This window comes from Phaenicophaeus curvirostris, chromosome 5 (assembly GCF_032191515.1).
Source record: "Phaenicophaeus curvirostris isolate KB17595 chromosome 5, BPBGC_Pcur_1.0, whole genome shotgun sequence".
In the NCBI taxonomy this organism is placed as follows: domain Eukaryota; kingdom Metazoa; phylum Chordata; class Aves; order Cuculiformes; family Cuculidae; genus Phaenicophaeus; species Phaenicophaeus curvirostris.
The window spans coordinates 57,587,236-57,603,299 of NC_091396.1; the positions used below are offsets into that span (position 1 = coordinate 57,587,236).

Below are 16,064 nucleotides of genomic sequence, written 5' to 3' on the forward strand. Positions count from 1 at the left end.
AGAAGAGCAACAAAGCTGGTGAAAGGGCTGCAGAACAGGCCTTATGAGGAGCGGCTGAGAGAGCTGGGGTTGTTTAGCCTGGAGAAGAGGAGGCTGAGGGGAGACCTCATTGCTCTCTACAACTACCTGAAAGGAGGTTGTAGAGAGGAGGGTGCTGGCCTCTTCTCCCAAGTGACAGGGGACAGGACAAGAGGGAATGGCCTCAAGCTCCACCAGGGGAGGTTTAGGCTGGACATTAGGAAAAAATTCTTCACAGAAAGGGTCATTGGGCAGTGGCAGAGGCTGCCCAGGGAGGTGGTTGAGTCACCTTCCCTAGAGGTGTTTAAAAGGCGGGTGGGTGAGGTGCTGAGGGGCACGGTTTAGTGATTGATGGGAATGGTTGGACTCAATGATCCTGGGAGTCTTTTCCAACCTGGTGATTCTGTGATTGAATGGTGTCAGGGAAAACACTGTCTAAAAGAAAGCATGCTGTCAGGGGGACATTCTGTCTAACTTTAGAAAAAATACAATTACTTTGATGAAACTTTACTTCAGCCTAAGACAAAATATTCCACTTTTTGTAATGGTAACTACTTTTTGTATCACATTAAACAGGCAGAGGAGTAAGTGCTTTCTGAGCACAAGTGTTACAAGGAGTGGCTGGGGGAACTGTGACTTTTTAGTCTGGGGAAGAGGACACTGAGGGGAGACCTTATAGCTCTCTGCAGCTCCCTAAAACGAGGTTGTAGCGAGGTGGCTGTTGGTCTCTCCTCCTGACTAACAAACAATATGATGAGAGGAAACGGACTCAAGTTATGCCAGAGGAGGGTCATATGGGATATTGGGAAAAATTCTTTACTGAAAGAGCAGTGAAGCACTGGAACAGGCTGCCAAAGGAAGTGGTGAAGCCACTGTCCCTGGAGGCGCTCAAAAAGCGTGTGGTCATGGTGCTTTGTGACATGGTTTAGTAGGCACAGAGGTGTTGGGCTCACGTTTGGACTGGATGATCTTAAGAGGTCTTTTCCAACCTTAACAACTCAATGATTCTATGAAATAAATGCTCAAATATTTGGTTAAGTTAAATGGAACTGGAATCCTATCCTAGAAAAGCCAAGGAAGTATTTGTATTAGACTGGGAGGTGAAGTTGCCCCTTGAATGCCCCAGGAGAGGTTTAGACTGGATATCAGGAAAAGATTTCTTCAATGAAAGTGTTGTCAAGTACTGGACCAGGCTGCCCAGGGAAGTGACTGAGTCACCGTCCCTGGAGGAACTTAAAAGCCATGTGGATATGGCACTTAGGGACTTGATTTAGTGGTGGGCTTGGCAGTGCTGGGTTTACACTTGGGCTCGATGCCCTTTAGGGTCAGGGGGCTATAGCTCCTCCCACTGTAGGGGAAGATCAGGTTTATGATCGCCTGAGAAATCTGAACATATATAAGTCTATGGGACCTGATGAGATGCATCCCAGAGTCCTGAGGGAATTGGCAGATGTGGTAGCCAAGCCACTCTCCATGATATTTGCAAAGTCATGGCAATCAGGAGAAGTCCCTGGTGACTGGCAGAAGGATAATGTTGTGCCCCTTTTTATAAAGGGCAGAAAAGACAACCCTGAGAACACTGACTGTCAGCCTCACCTCTGTGCCTGGGGAGATCATGGAACAGATCCTCCTAGAAGCTGTGCTCAAGCACATGGAGGACATGGAGGTGACTCATGGCAGCCAGCACGGCTTTGCCGGGGCAAATCCTGTATGACCGACTTAGTGGCTTTTTATGATGGGGTAACCACAGCAGTGGACACGGGGAAATGACGGAAGTGATCTATCTAGAGTTCTGTAAAGCCTTTGACATGGTCCCCCATAACATCTTTCTCTCTAAACTGGAGAGGTAAGGGTTTGATGGGTGAACTGTTTGGTGGATAAGGAATTGGTTGGATGGTCGTATTCAGAGAGCAGTGGTCAGTGGCTCAAAGTCCAGATGGAGATCTGTGCCAAGTGGTGTCCCTCAGGGGTCCATACTGGGACCAGTGCTGTTTAATATCTTCATCAATTATATTAACAGTGAGATTGAGTGCACCTTCATCAAGTTTGCAGATGACACCCAGCTGAGTGGTGCAGTTGCCACACTGGAAGGATGGGATGTCATCCTGAGGGACCTGGACAGGCTGGAGAAGTGGGGCTGTGAGAACCTCATGAGGTTCAACAAGGCCAAGTGCAAGGTCACCTGGGTCAGGGCAATCCCCGTTCTCAGTACAGGATGGGGGGTGACGTGATTGAGAGCTGTCCTGCAGAGAAGGACTTGGGGTGCTCATTGATGAGAAGCTTGACATGAGCGGGCAAGGAAACTGTGGCTGCCCCATCCCTGGAGGTGCTCAAGGACGGCTTGGATGAAGCTTTGAGCAGCCTGATCTGGCGGGAGGTGCCTCTGCCCATGGCAGGGGGAGCTGGAACTGGATGAGCTTAAGAACCCTTCCAACCCAAACCATTCCGTGATCTATGAAGGGTCTTTTCCAACCCAAACCATTCTGTGTGACCCTGTGGCTGCTCCTTCCAGGCAGTACACCTCCATAGGTGATACCGAGTGCTTTCTGTTCAGTTCATTGCGTCTCCCACCCGTGCAGACCCGGTTTGGCACTGGGTGGGGGGCGATGAGGTCCCTCGCTCCGCCTGCCCCCGCCTTATCCCGCTGCAGCTGGCGGAGGCGCTCGGGGAGGCGCCGTTATGAGTCTCCGAGGGGGGTACTTCGGGCAGCTGGCCGGTTAGCTCAGTTGGTTAGAGCGTGGTGCTAATAACGCCAAGGTCGCGGGTTCGATCCCCGTACGGGCCAAGCTACCAATTATTTTTAATTTTATTGTTTTTATTTATTTTTTTTTTTAAAAAAAATCCGTATTTCTCCCAGCCGCTTTTCCCACCGCCCCCGGCCTCGCCGAGGGGCGCAGCGAGCGGGGCGCGGGTTCCCGTCGGTGCGCGCTCCGCTCCGCCCCGCCGCCGGCCCCGCCCCGGGGCGCCATTTGTCCCGCCCGGCGGCCGCCGCGATGCCGGGGGGCTGCGGGCCGCCCGCTCCGCCCGCTCCTCCCGCCGCCCAGGGCGAGCCCCGCGGGGCGGCCGGGCCCCCCGAGCCCCCGGCGGCCGCCCGGCTCCTCCCGCACGAGGTAAGCGCCGCGGGGCGGGCGGTGGGGGACCGGGCTGCCCCGAGCCCCGGCCTGACCTTGGGGTGTTTCCCGGCCTTTCGCCACCCGCAGCGCGGAGACGTTTCTTCCTGACGCCCGGTCTAAACTCCTTTTAGTTTAAAACCGATCAAACCGATCCTCCTTTTCCTGTGCCGGAAACGCTGGGTTGGAAAAGACCTCTTCGATCCCGAGTCCCACCGCTCCTACCTGCCGCTCTCCAGCCCCCATAGGGAGTTTTCCCCCGTGGCGGGGAGGCCGCGGGGTCTCCTCCTCGGGAGGAGCCCGAACCCCAGGAGGCGCGTCCCTTCGCGCCCCGCTTCAAGCGAACCTGCCTGAGCAGGACCGGGCGGACCCAGAGCTGCTTCCCAGCCCCGGCCGCTCTGCCATGCGGGGTTTAAAAGGCGGGTGGGCGAGGTGCTGAGGGACGCGGTTTAGTGGTTGATGGGAATGGTTGGACTTGATGGTCCTGGGAGTCTTTTCCAACCTGGTGATTCTGTGATAAGGTCTCCTCGGTGTCTTCTCCGAGCTGAACAGCCCCAACTCTCTCAGCCTGTAGGGGAAATCCACCGCCCAGGGCAGGTCACCTTTTGAAGGGTTTCCTTTTGCCTTCCTCCTCGGTCGCCTCCCCCCTTGGGTGCAGACTCTAGTCTGGCAGCTAAAGACACAACCTCCAACGCGGTTTAGAAAAATCCACGTTGGGCTGTAGATAGTGGCTGCTGCGGTCGGTGTGGGGGTCCGGCCGTGTGAGCAAATGACACAGCCTAGAGAAGCTGTTTCGTAGCAGTTGAGCATTGCTGTGCAGGTACATAACACACCCCTTGCACAGAACGGGACAGTCCCCGCACTTTCAGCCCACATTCTGGGGTGCAGGGGTCATCCGGGGATGGGTTTGGGGTGCAAGGTTTGTCCAGGGATTGGTTTGGGGTGTAGGTGTTGTCTAGGGATTCGTTTTGGGTGCAGGGGTCATCCAGGGATTGGGTTGGGGTGCACTGGTTGTCTAGGGATGGGTTTGGGGCTCAGGGGTCATCCAGGGATTGGTTTGGGGTGCAGGGGATTGTCTAGGGATTGGGTTGGGGTGCCGGGGTCTTCCAGGGATGAGTTTGAGCTGAGGCAGAAATTTGCACGAGGAGGAGAGACTGTGAGGGAGATGAACAGTAACACATAGCTCCTCTTAATCATCCTCACAAAGTCTTTTTTGAGCAGAGCAGTTGTTACGGGCTGTCCTGGATCTGGTACTTGGCCTGTGTCATTTAGCAGGCTGCCACTCTCCTGTGTTTGTGTTGCTGGGGGTTTTGGATCTGCCTGGGTGATGGCAGTGGCTCTGCTAGCAGGAAAATAGCTGTGGCACGGCCTAAGAGCAAACTTTGCACGCTTTAGTTGAACAGCAGTGGCATTAGTAAGTGTGCTGGAAAGCCCATAGCATGAAGGGAGTCTGTGCTTTGATGTTAAATCTGCTTTGATGCATCAAAATGGAAAAGTAATGATATCCATTGGTTTCTCTGTGCCTCGCTTTAAGGACATGTGTGTGTCATCTTGATAAGTGTTGTTTTTATTTATATGTACTGTATTTGTGTAATCTCAACTCTTCCTTTTTTCCACAAAAGCAGCTGGAAGCCATTTGTGTCCAAGTTCAGCCAGGACAGATGAAGGAAACTGAAAGGCCGATGCCATCATTGGCACCGATCCAGCCCAAAACTATAATGCTGAGTCAGTCAGTTGGTAGAAATCCTAGCATACCAGGACTTGGCATTATTAATCCCCAGATAATTAGGATACAGCCTGTTACAGGAACCGAGCAACAGCAGCAGCCGCTATTCCTGCATAGTTCTTCCGAGTCTCCGATTCAGCTGCTTACACAGAGGCCATCACCATCTCATGGATTGGTGTCTGTGAACAAGATTCCCACATCTAAGATGCTAAATGGACGGAAAACTAAACGTGCGGCAGGATCAGCTACAAGGTCTTCAAATATTACCCTGGCTGCAGCCAGTTCCGCAGATACTCCGATACCATGCCTTGAAAAAACCCAAAAAGATGACAAGTTAAAAAAATCCTTGAAAGTGAAAACTCGCTCTGGACGGATTTCACGACCCCCAACATACAAAGCTAAAGATTATAAATTCATTAAGATGGAGGATTTGGCTCACGGTCATCAGTCTGATTCCGACGACTACTCTGAGCTGAGTATAGAAGATGATGAAGAAGGAAAGGTGAAGGGAAAGGATTCATTATTCAGTTCTTCAACTTATAACCTGAAACCCAAAATGTTTAAATGTCAGATTTGTGAAAAATCCTATATAGGAAAAGGAGGATTAGCAAGACATTATAAACTTAACCCAGGCCATGGACAGCTGGAGTCTTTACCTCAAAAAATACCTATAAATAAGCCTAATGGAAGTATATTTGTGGACAATGCCTGTGAAATAAGACAGGCAAAGATGAGTCCAGCACATTTGGATTCAGTTGCAGACACTTTAAATAATGAAAATGAACTAGCCACCAATGTAGAAGACACTGTTGATTCAAAGGCTGGAGAACAGGTAAAGTGCATTACATTGGAAAGCTGGCAGTTCTGTGGAAAGTAGACTGGCAATTTTATAGTCTTATAGTCTTGTACAGCTCAGAAATGCCCACTGATATGCTAAATTAAACAAATTTCCCATTGAAGTGCTTTAAAAACCAATTTATTATCTCTTGCAGTGTTGCAGGAGTAGTTATTCTTGCACACACACATAAACCAAAATGTTCCCTGAGTGTTTTGTTACTGGTTTTCTGACATACAGTTTTTGGCTTGAAAAATCCTTGTCTGTGTAAATAGTGTTCCTCTCTGCATTCAGATAAGAATACTGTGTTGTTCAGTTCCAGCCTTCAGCATGATTGACAGCAGGACATCATTTACTCTATCAGTTTCTGTTACTGAAACAGAGATTTCTTTCTGTTATGATGCTTGTTTGGAATCCCACAGTGGACCACAGCTTTTCCTAGAGTTTTGACAGTGTGGCTTAGCTGCCCCTGCAAACCAAACACTTTGGTGAAACTTGATTCTCTGGGTTAGAAGCTACTTTAGCTGCAGATTTTTTTTTCTGTGATGTTTTAAGCTGGCTGCTTCAAAGTCTGGTTTCTCTTTTAATGTTAAAAATGACTCTAACGTCTTGCAGCAAGAGCTGATACAGCTGCTGTCTAGGATAAAATGCTCTTTCAGATGTAGCAGTGTCACATTTATTACTTCTATTAGTAAATGCAAGGTTGTTCTGAGAAATGTGAAAATTTACAGCTTAAGTTGTCAATGCAGCAAACAAACCTTGCCCATCTTCTATGCTCTGGTATCACCTTTGGAAAAATAAAATCGCAGAATACTGAAGTCTGCTCCCTGTTGTACCATATAGCTGTTCATTCCCTGTGCAGCACTTATTTTATCTAGGATGATGGGAATTTAGCAAAATTTCAGAGAGTCTCATACATAATACTTGTCCTGGCTGCTAGATTGCTGTTGTACCTCCTGCTTTTACCTACCAAATATGGATTCTGCAAATCTGCACTTTTAACTCATTGATTTGTTATAGGTTTTGGCCAGGGAAATACATTCTAGGAAGAATAACCGGATTATTAAAACTGGCAGGTTGATACAGACAGGAAGGCAATCAAGATCCCCATGTTCTTGGTCTTACGCTCGCCATGTTCATAGCCTTACGTCATACTTAGAACTAATTTAGTAATAGAATCCCTGGATAGAACTGACATAAATTTGCCCTTTTTAGAGCTTTCCTAATGACTGAAACGGTAGGGAGCTACTGAAATGAAAACGTACTGATGATGAAAAGAAGCCTGATGTAGCTCAGTACCATTGTAAACTCCTCTCTTAAAAAATACTGGTGCGTTCTAACATGAACGAGCTTGGAAGGGAAGGCAAGGTGTGTTCAGTAATCACTGCTTTGATCAGTAAAAAGGTTTGCACTGAAATCTCAACAATAACTTAAAAATAGAAAATGCATCTGGAGTTTGCCATGTGGCTTTATAACAGAAACTGCTTCTTAGCTGTGTTTTTAGGGAAGACTAAGGATTTTGAAATGTGGAAATGGGGCGATATATTTTACTTTTTAGTCACTAGGCTTGCAGCTGTTCATGGCTGCTCAGAGTTTTTTGTCTTTCATGTAAAGTTTTCATGCTTTGGCATAGTTACAGTGAAACCCAGATTTATCTTTAGTTGTGTTTTACTGCTAATTAAGATTTATTTCTACAGCCTTTTTATTTTAAGAGGATATATTTTGCTTCAAATATATTGAACACAGTTAACTGACATAAACCAGCTCATTAATTATATTCCCTTAATCTCTGTATTTTTTTTGACATTTTGTGGATAAAAAATGCTAACTTTGCAAATAACCCTGTATATGTGTTGCAGAAGTAGCAGTCTTACTAATGTGCTGGATTTATTCCACAACTTTCTTTGTAGTTATGCTTGTATCCAGCTTTGCATTTATTTAATGTGCTATTTATTGTTCGCATAGATTAGAAATTATAAAATTGTCTTCCTCAAAACACCTTACAATGGTGAATAAATACTCTTCTCTTTCTTTTAATAAGGCTTGTAAGTCTGCAGAAAGCAGACACTTGTTGGCAGAACAACAAAATGAAACCAGTTTAGGACGCCAGGGACCCATTGCACTGAAAGGACACGGAAGACCCAGACGATCAAAGAGACGTGGTCGACCAAGGATGGGTGGAAGATCTAGGTGTTCTGGGAGGCGTGGCAGACCTGGTCAGTCCCCTTCAAAGTCAGTTAGTAGTGTGTCAGCAGAACACAATGTATTCAGAAGAAAAGCTAGGTTAAAAGAGGTATGGTTCTCTTCTGCAATTCCTTCACAAGTATCTTCCCCTGCCCTTTTTTTGGTTTTTTGGGTTTTTTTTGATCACTTATTTTCAAGGAAAATCCTTTTCCAAAAGATTGATTTTTGTATTTTTTTTATTTTTATGGTTTTTACATCTTTCTGTACTGACAAGATGAAAGCCTAAGATGTCTTCTAAGAAGAAAACGTCAAGTTGTATTTAGGGAAAAAATACTTACAGCAGAACACTAGACAAAGGGAAAACGGGAATTGAGTCTCGAAAGGGACTTTTGACATGTAGATATCCTCTCGCCATCCTTTTTCTGAAGAAGGAAAATTACTAGTTACTATTATGTATCTCTTCAAACACAGTAAAAAGAAATAAACCCTACTGAATTGGGCAACATTAAAAAAGAAAAAGGAAAAAAAGCCAAACAGATCGTAAAGAAGCTCTCAGGAGAGGATAGAATGGGAATTAAAACCCGTGCAACTCACATTTTTTGTTTGTTTGCTGTGTGTTTTGAAAACCCTTTATGACCACTCAATCTACTTATGTTGCTGTTCTTTCTATGAGTTGGCAAGATTTGTGGGACTAAGTGTTGTCTGTATGCGGGTAGTAACTGTTTCAAGATTTTCTAATTTAACTCCTCTTCTGGTGTTATGTTTGTACCTATTCTCAAAGCTGCTTAAACATATAAAGTGTGTAGTGGCATGTTCTGTTCTGAATGTGGGATGCATATTGTTCTTATAAACTCATTCTGGCTTTTGACAGCTAATACAACAATGTGATAATGAAGACTTAATGGAGCTGGCTCTCCCACGTCTTACAAAGCTTGTTACAGTATATGAATTTCTGTTGATGAAGGTGAGTTTTTTATGTAGAAATGTTCAATTATTTTAGGGACACTTCCACTAGAATACTTAAAAAGATCCCTGTAGAGATGTATATGAATTTCCTAAGTTAGAATTGTGTGGAATGGAGATGTTCCACACATTTCTTCAGTCTTACTCAAGCAAAACTGTTAGATCTCGATTGATAGTCTTGCTTCCTGCTGCCTAGTTCAGTGGCATTTTTGGATATTCCATAATATTTTGACTTGGATGTTGCTGTTTTACAATATTGAACAATAGGAACAAACAGATTTTAACTTCATCTTTTTTAAAATACAGGGAGGGGGAAACAAACCCTTTTTTCCCCTCTTATTTCTAGGTTGAAAAGGGGGATCCAGCCAAAGCTTACTTCCCAGATGTGTATAGGGAATTTGAAGTTTTGCATAATATGGTAAAGAAAATGGCGTATGATCACCTCAGTAATTCTGATTTGCAGAGTTGCCAGCAGCCTGTTGAAATAAAAGATGCCAAGGTAATAATTCACTCTATTTGGAGTGATTTTTTTTCTTTTGTTTTATTTACTTTAAAGGCTTTGCAGTTTTATTTTTCTCCAATAAGCTTTGTCATCCTGGTAACATTATTTGAAGAAAACGTGATTTTTGATGAGTAAAAATAGACGTGAAAAATACAACAACTAACCAAAGAGAAAAATAAATCCCTAATAAAACTACGATTCTAGTTTATGGTACTAGGTACAGCTAGAAATACATCTGAAAAAAAAAATCCTAGCAGTGCTGATATATGTGGCATATCTAGGGTAGTATGAACCTGCATGTTACTGCAAGGTGTATTTAGCAATAACTCCTAATAGAAGTACATCTTGGATATTTGATTAGGAAGGAGGGTTCTATATTTAAAGTAAGTGGCCAGGATTTAAAGGGATAAGGACAAAATGAGGACAAACTGAATGCGTCTGTGCAGTTTACAGTTGTACAAACAAATATGAAAAGTAGCGAATACATAAGTAGAACGACCAATTATTATTTCAGTGACTCTTCATGTTCTATGTTTATGGTGCTGTATCTAGAAAGACAGTGTAGGTTTGGTTATCTGGTTGTTGATTTTTTTTTTTTTTTGAAGTGGATATGTTTATCCTTTTAGATCCTTATTGATCGATGTTCCTTTTGCTAAGAATAAAGGAGCTCCTTGTACAGAACATATTTTTGGTTTTCCCTTGTCTGGTTCCAGTAGTGACAGCACTATTTTGTATGCTATCCAACAAATTTTTTAAATGATGTGCTTATGAAGGCACTGAACTTGCAGCTACTGTTGAGAGGAGCATAATGGACAACTCAGAGTAGGGATGGTGGAGATAAGATTTTGGTACTTAAAATAATCCTGGTTTAAAAAAATGAAGTCCTATATGGACTTCTGGCAGTGGTTAATATTTATTTTTCAGAATAAATAACGACATTCACTGTACAACTAAACAGCTTTCTAGAATTCCTGTGTGCTCATCTGGCCATTTTGTCATTAACGCTGATGTTTTGCTTTGGAGAAATGGAGTTACACCAAGTAAAGAGATGCAGTTGATACTAGCAGTCCCAAAATAGAACCTCTTTCTTGCTTCTCTTCAGTGTTGATGTGCCTTCTTAATATAGAATGATGCTCTTAAAAAACAACCACAATAAAAAAACCCAAAACCCTAAAAGCCAAACCAACCAACCTGAAACCAACCCAGCCTGGGGAAGCCATGTAGTAGCACACCTACGTAAGGATGAAGTGCAGGAGTGGAATGGGGTGGGTGAATGCTTAACTACTAAGAGATACTCTTAAACCAGAAGACTTAGATGTTTTTTAAATAATTGAAGCCTCTGCAGCGTTCTTTATTAAGCTCTGCTCTTAGTACTGTCTCTAGATTCTATATATAGCCACTGTACTCCTAATTCTTTCTAGTTTGCCTGTTAAAATTCACCTTCAAATGAAGGTCGTGTTCTATTAATATGGAGGCTGGTGAAAAACGTGAGAGTCTAAATACTGCTTTGAGCTGTGATGATTGATTGTCAGACTGGACCCTGTGTGGTTCTAGCCCAGTTTTAAGAAAATGAATAAATATTTCAGCATTTTTGCATTTCAATTAGAATAATTCAGATTAGGGTCTAACTTTTCCTTTTTTTTTCTTCTTTTTTCCTTATAACTGTTTTTAAAGGTTGCTGAATCACTAGGAATTACAGAAATACTCACTGGAGAACAGAAGGTGCAAGGTGTAGACTCTTGTTCACAATCTATAATTAAAATGGTTAGTGAGCAAGTGCCTGTGGAGACACCGGGACAAAAACGGGTAGCTGAGGTATGGAATGCCTTTGTGAAAATTAAAAAAGAAACTGAGACAAATTAAAACTTGTTAAGAGAGATAATACCAGTAAGATTCCTGTAAGGAATTTGTGTTAAAGTTAGGCTTTCATGGGGTTTGGAGTTTGGAAATACCTAAAGAAGAACTCTGCTGTGGTGTAGCACAGGATGTGAATGAGCACACAAGAGATGTTGTTCTAGCGTTCAGCACAGAGTCTCAGAGACTGACAAGGAATGTCATCATACAGGGAAGAAAGAATTTTCTTGAGGCACTAGTAAATGGAGATCCCACAGTGAGAAGGATCCTTAGATTCTAATAACTGGTGTTGGAGTAACTGGGCTAAGCTACAGCAGGTTTGGATGCTGGAGGAGTGGTTGCTAGAGGTTGGTAGAGGTGCATGAAAATGGTTCCTGTCTTTCTAAGAAGGAAGTTGACCAGGTTCAGTCTGTTTACAGCTGTAGCAGGGAACTGTGTTTCCTCTTCTTGCAAGTCACACCTCTGTGGTCTGGTTATTGCTCTACTTTTTATTTAATCCAGCATTGTTTCTTGTGGTTGATAAATAAGACTAGTGCTTTTCAATTTACTGCCAGTGGTTAAATTTAAAGAGCAGATCAGTTTTCATTAACCAAACCATGCTGGGCAGACGCTGTTCACAGCCCTTTACTGAAGCTGGAGAGAGAGCTTATAGCAGGTTTCATGCCACACAGCTAATCACAAAGGCTCAGAGAGAAGCTTTGATATTGAAGCAAAGGCAGATTGTTTCAACCAAATATCAAAGGTAATCAGTGGCATTTTGATGAAGTGCGAGGGCTGTGTTTAAATCCTTAGCTTTTAGGAAGACCTTTAGTGTAAAACCCTGTTTTCAAGGAGAGTATCAGATCCCTGCCATGAAGTGCCCACGGTTAGTTTGTGATCTTTTCCAATACTGTCAGCTGTTGCGGTAGCAGCCAGTTAATTATCTCTTGTATTGACAGAGCTCAGGGGAGGAACTGTTGCCATCAGCCAAAAGGACCAAGGTAGAAGATGTAATGGAGAAAATGAATAATGCTTATGCCAGTCAAGATGAAGTGAAAGAAAAGAGTGGGAATTTGTGTACGCTGTTTGAAAAAGATGGTAACCTCTTTGAATTTCCCAATTCTGTTCTGTTCATGGAGGAGCTGAACAAATCTCTCTGTTCTTCAAGCTACTGTGTTTTTTGTCTTAAGGTTTCCTTTCTTGACTTGCTTCCCAGGTCCTTCAAAAGCAGCTGTTTGACTGGAAAAGCCTCATGGGGCAGGAAAAGTTATGGATGATGCAGACCACAGCAGTAGCTCAATTCTGAATGCATGATAATCCAGACACTGATACTACTGCAGTACTATGAGAATTGTGCTATCCTCTCCTGTGTGCTTCCTGAATGCTTCCTGTCCGCCCCAACGCTTGTAGTGGAGCTGGTGCACGACCTTTGTGTCAGCAGTGGGAAAGGAAGCAGTGTGCGTGTCCTTCCTCTCTGCCCCAGCAGGCTGCAACAGCAGAACCATCAGAGCTTTGTTGGATCTGTGGGGAGGGAGAGAGCTGGTGTGGGCTCTCTTGTACCCCTGGGGAAATGCGGGAGCTGAAGATTGGAATTGAGGCACCATCTTGCACCACAGTATTTGGGTGGTTGCCTGTCTTTACCCCTACTGTCTTTATTCGCCCTGCTCCTCAGATTGGCTATGTAACAGTGGGTAAGAAGGGAAAGTGAGTTGGGTTTCCTCCCAAACTCCACCAATCTTTTATGCAAAAGTGTTTCAGTAATTCAAGGCATTATGATCACTGCTGTGAAAGATTCCAGCCCTTACCCATCTCCAGTAAGATGTGTACATCAGTACCGTCCTCTGTAACTCTCTCTTTTTGGTGTTGCTGTAAGCTGCTTTGATTTTACACCTGTTTCTGGCAATGGTTGTGATTTTGTTTTCCCTTTTAGTTTATTTTACTTCCTCTGAAAGGCTCTGCATGACTATGCTTAATTCTTGTTGCATTATGGTTTTCCTCTGGGCTGCGAGTTCCTTAAATTTTGTTCCATTTGCACCTACCCGTACAAAAAGTTTGAAATGATCCTTTCTGCGGTGCTTGGCCTCCATTCTTGTGCAGGGATAATCTTTCATAAAAAAAAAAGTCCCAACCTACTTGTCCCTTTTCATCTTCAATAATAAAAACTGGCAGCTCATGCTACTGCAGCTTAGTAGTTTTTGTTCAACTACCTACTGGGTTTGTGACCTGGCTCCTGGTCAAATAACTGGTAAAACACACTATATTTCCAGTGGTTTTTACCTTTTCTGTCACAGGACAGAAGTGCTCCTGGAGCTGCTAGCACAGCTAGTTCAAAATGTAGTAACTTGATGACATGTTTGAGTACAGGATAAGCTTGATTATCAACAGAAATTTCATCAAATGCTTCTGTCTATTTACTAATGGTAACAGGCATGAGCGGCTGACAACTTTGTGCCTGGTATATTATCTTTTAACATTACCAGCTGTTTGCCAGATGGAGAAAATTAGGTTTGACTTTGAGTCCAGGTTGTTTTCAGGTTTAACAGAAAAATGCTGCTCCTAATGTAAGGTCCCTTATTATGGAAATATTCAATAATATTTCACTATCCAAAGTGGGAAGTGCTATGAAACTCTTGTATGGTGCTTCAGATTTGCTAATCTGGGGGAAGAAAGCAGGGAAGTAGTCTAGCTTTTCCTCCAAAATTATTGCTGAAAAGTCATTTTTTTGGACATGCAGTATTGGATTGCCTGAGAAAATGTTATTTCTTTCACCTTTTCAGGTTTTAATCCATTAAATGGAGAAATCCTGCTTTCAGAAGATAGACATATCACTTGCTGCACAACTGGAAGCACATTACTGACAGCAGAGGAACATACGTCACTTTCTGATTCAGGAGTTAGAATCAATGCTGAAAATTCAGGTCTATTCTCCCAGACTGTGAAGATGAGGATAGAGTATTCCCAGCCTCTAGACACGCAGGGACCAGATATGGCTGGTGACACGTGTCTGCTACAGGCTGAAGTCGCATTGCCTGTCAAAGCAGATGGCTCACCTGAAGCAGCTGAAGCACACTTTGTAAGGGAGGTTACAACAGGTGGAGCGTCAGCTCCTGAACCTTGCAGCTCCGTGGCAGAGAATGCCGTGGGCAGTCAGAGCATTGACTTAGCGACGAGTGAAGAAAATAGCCACAATCAAAAATATCAGAAGCTGCAAGAAGAAAACTGTAATTTTGCAATTAAAGAACATTCTGAACAACTCCCTAATGCTGATGTGACTGATGAGCTGCAGGAACTTCGGAAAGTTTTTTCAGCAAACATCGTGTCAGTAAACTACCCGCACGGTGCTCAGGCTCAGTCATGCCAGAACCCTGGCCAGGAAGCCTCCCTGTCTGCCTGTGGGAGCCGTGAAAACTCTCCTACGGACATGAATGGATTTTCCTGTGGGACAGAAGAACAACACGAGGTGGAGAATACAGTTACTGTAGATGGAACTGTAGCCTTTGAGATTACTGAAGAGAGCCATGATATTTTGTCTCAGGGACATGAACAGATTTTTATTCAGACTTCAGATGGGCTTATCTTGTCTCATCCAGATCCTGCTGTTTTGTCTCAGGCAGAAGGCATCGTTATTGTAACCGATTCCAATGGTACTACAATGCACATTCGCACATCTGAAGCGATACCTTTGGAAACCGTGGAAGCACTACTGGCAATGGAAGCAGGTGGCCAAAGTGAAGATATTTTGCTCTCACAAAGTGAATTGGAGCCATAAAACTGTACATGCTTTCTTCTGGGAAAGACTGACTATAAAATGTATATTTTTCTAATGTGAATAGTGAAATAATTGAAATCTAACTTATTTGTAAACTGTTTCTATGCCCTGTACTTTTTATAACTTATGTTTATATAAATCTAGCAGCATTGCAACCAAAAATTCTAGAATTAACATAGGTCTGTGTGCTTTATATGTTGGGAAGGTGGGTGGAAGGTAGAAATCTGTCAACCCTAAAACTGTTGCACTATTCTCTTTTGTTACATAATTCCTTTTCTCTCTAGCCATCTAAAAATACAGTAAGTTGTACTGCTGCTCAGCAGTGATGTGCTGTGTACTGGCAAGCTGTATATGGGTAAAATAAAAACTGTATTAAGAATGTGCATTTTCCGTGCCATTGAGATTACAAAAAACTTTGTTATTGCACTTCCCTAAAGCTAGCTTGAATATTCATTAGCATCTAGACTTGGGGAATATAAATCTGCCTGGAAAAAATGGGCAGTTTGAAATGTAATCCACAGTTGTGCATTCCGGGAACAATGTGACAGCCTAGCTGATCCTTACTTAAATATGCATCCAACGAGTTAGAGATAAAAATAGCCTCAAACAAGATCTGATTTATATAGAACTGTTGGAAATGTCTTTAAGGATGCTCATCTAATGTTCAGCTGCAGCTTTAAAAACTGCTGTTACTTAGACAGAAATGGGAAGGTGTGTAAAGAGTGATCTGATTATTTCTTAGTGAGATACCAAATGTTTTGGTTTTTGTTTTTTTTTTTTAATTCTAGTATGTGATGGTCTGTTTTTAAGACTTGTATTATACTTTTTTAGATGATGCATTCTATATAATTTATAAGGTTTGACCTTCCCAGTAACACACACTGCCTTGTAATATTTAATCATCATAAAAAGGTATCCTTGACTATAATCCCTGTTTCTCTATTAATCCTTGTTTCTCTGTGCAGACAGAAAACTTGCCAAATTACTTCTCTACGGCTGCCTTGTATTCTGTCATACTTTCAGTATGTTGTTTGGATGATGATATTTTTGGGGCAACCTCCTAGCAGCTTCCTGTCCCAGGTACTGTCTTGTCTTTTGAGAAGCTTAGCAGGTGAAAAAGAACA

At 43.2% G+C, this 16,064-nt stretch overlaps 1 protein-coding gene and 1 non-coding gene across 2 annotated transcripts; both read left to right on the plus strand.

The window, feature by feature from the left end:
- The first annotated feature begins 1,784 nt into the window (after positions 1 to 1,784).
- Positions 1,785 to 15,325, plus strand: ZNF839 (zinc finger protein 839). Its single transcript, XM_069858406.1, has 9 exons — positions 1,785 to 1,864; positions 2,876 to 3,128; positions 4,751 to 5,686; positions 7,731 to 7,982; positions 8,745 to 8,837; positions 9,183 to 9,335; positions 11,013 to 11,153; positions 12,131 to 12,269; positions 13,949 to 15,325. Exons 1-9 carry the CDS (start codon positions 1,785 to 1,787, stop codon positions 14,938 to 14,940), a joined length of 3,039 nt encoding a protein of 1,012 aa, XP_069714507.1. The 3' UTR covers positions 14,941 to 15,325.
- On the plus strand, positions 2,730 to 2,803 carry TRNAI-AAU (transfer RNA isoleucine (anticodon AAU)). The gene has a single exon. It is a non-coding gene; the product is annotated as a tRNA-Ile (tRNA).
- Positions 15,326 to 16,064: the final 739 nt, after the last annotated feature.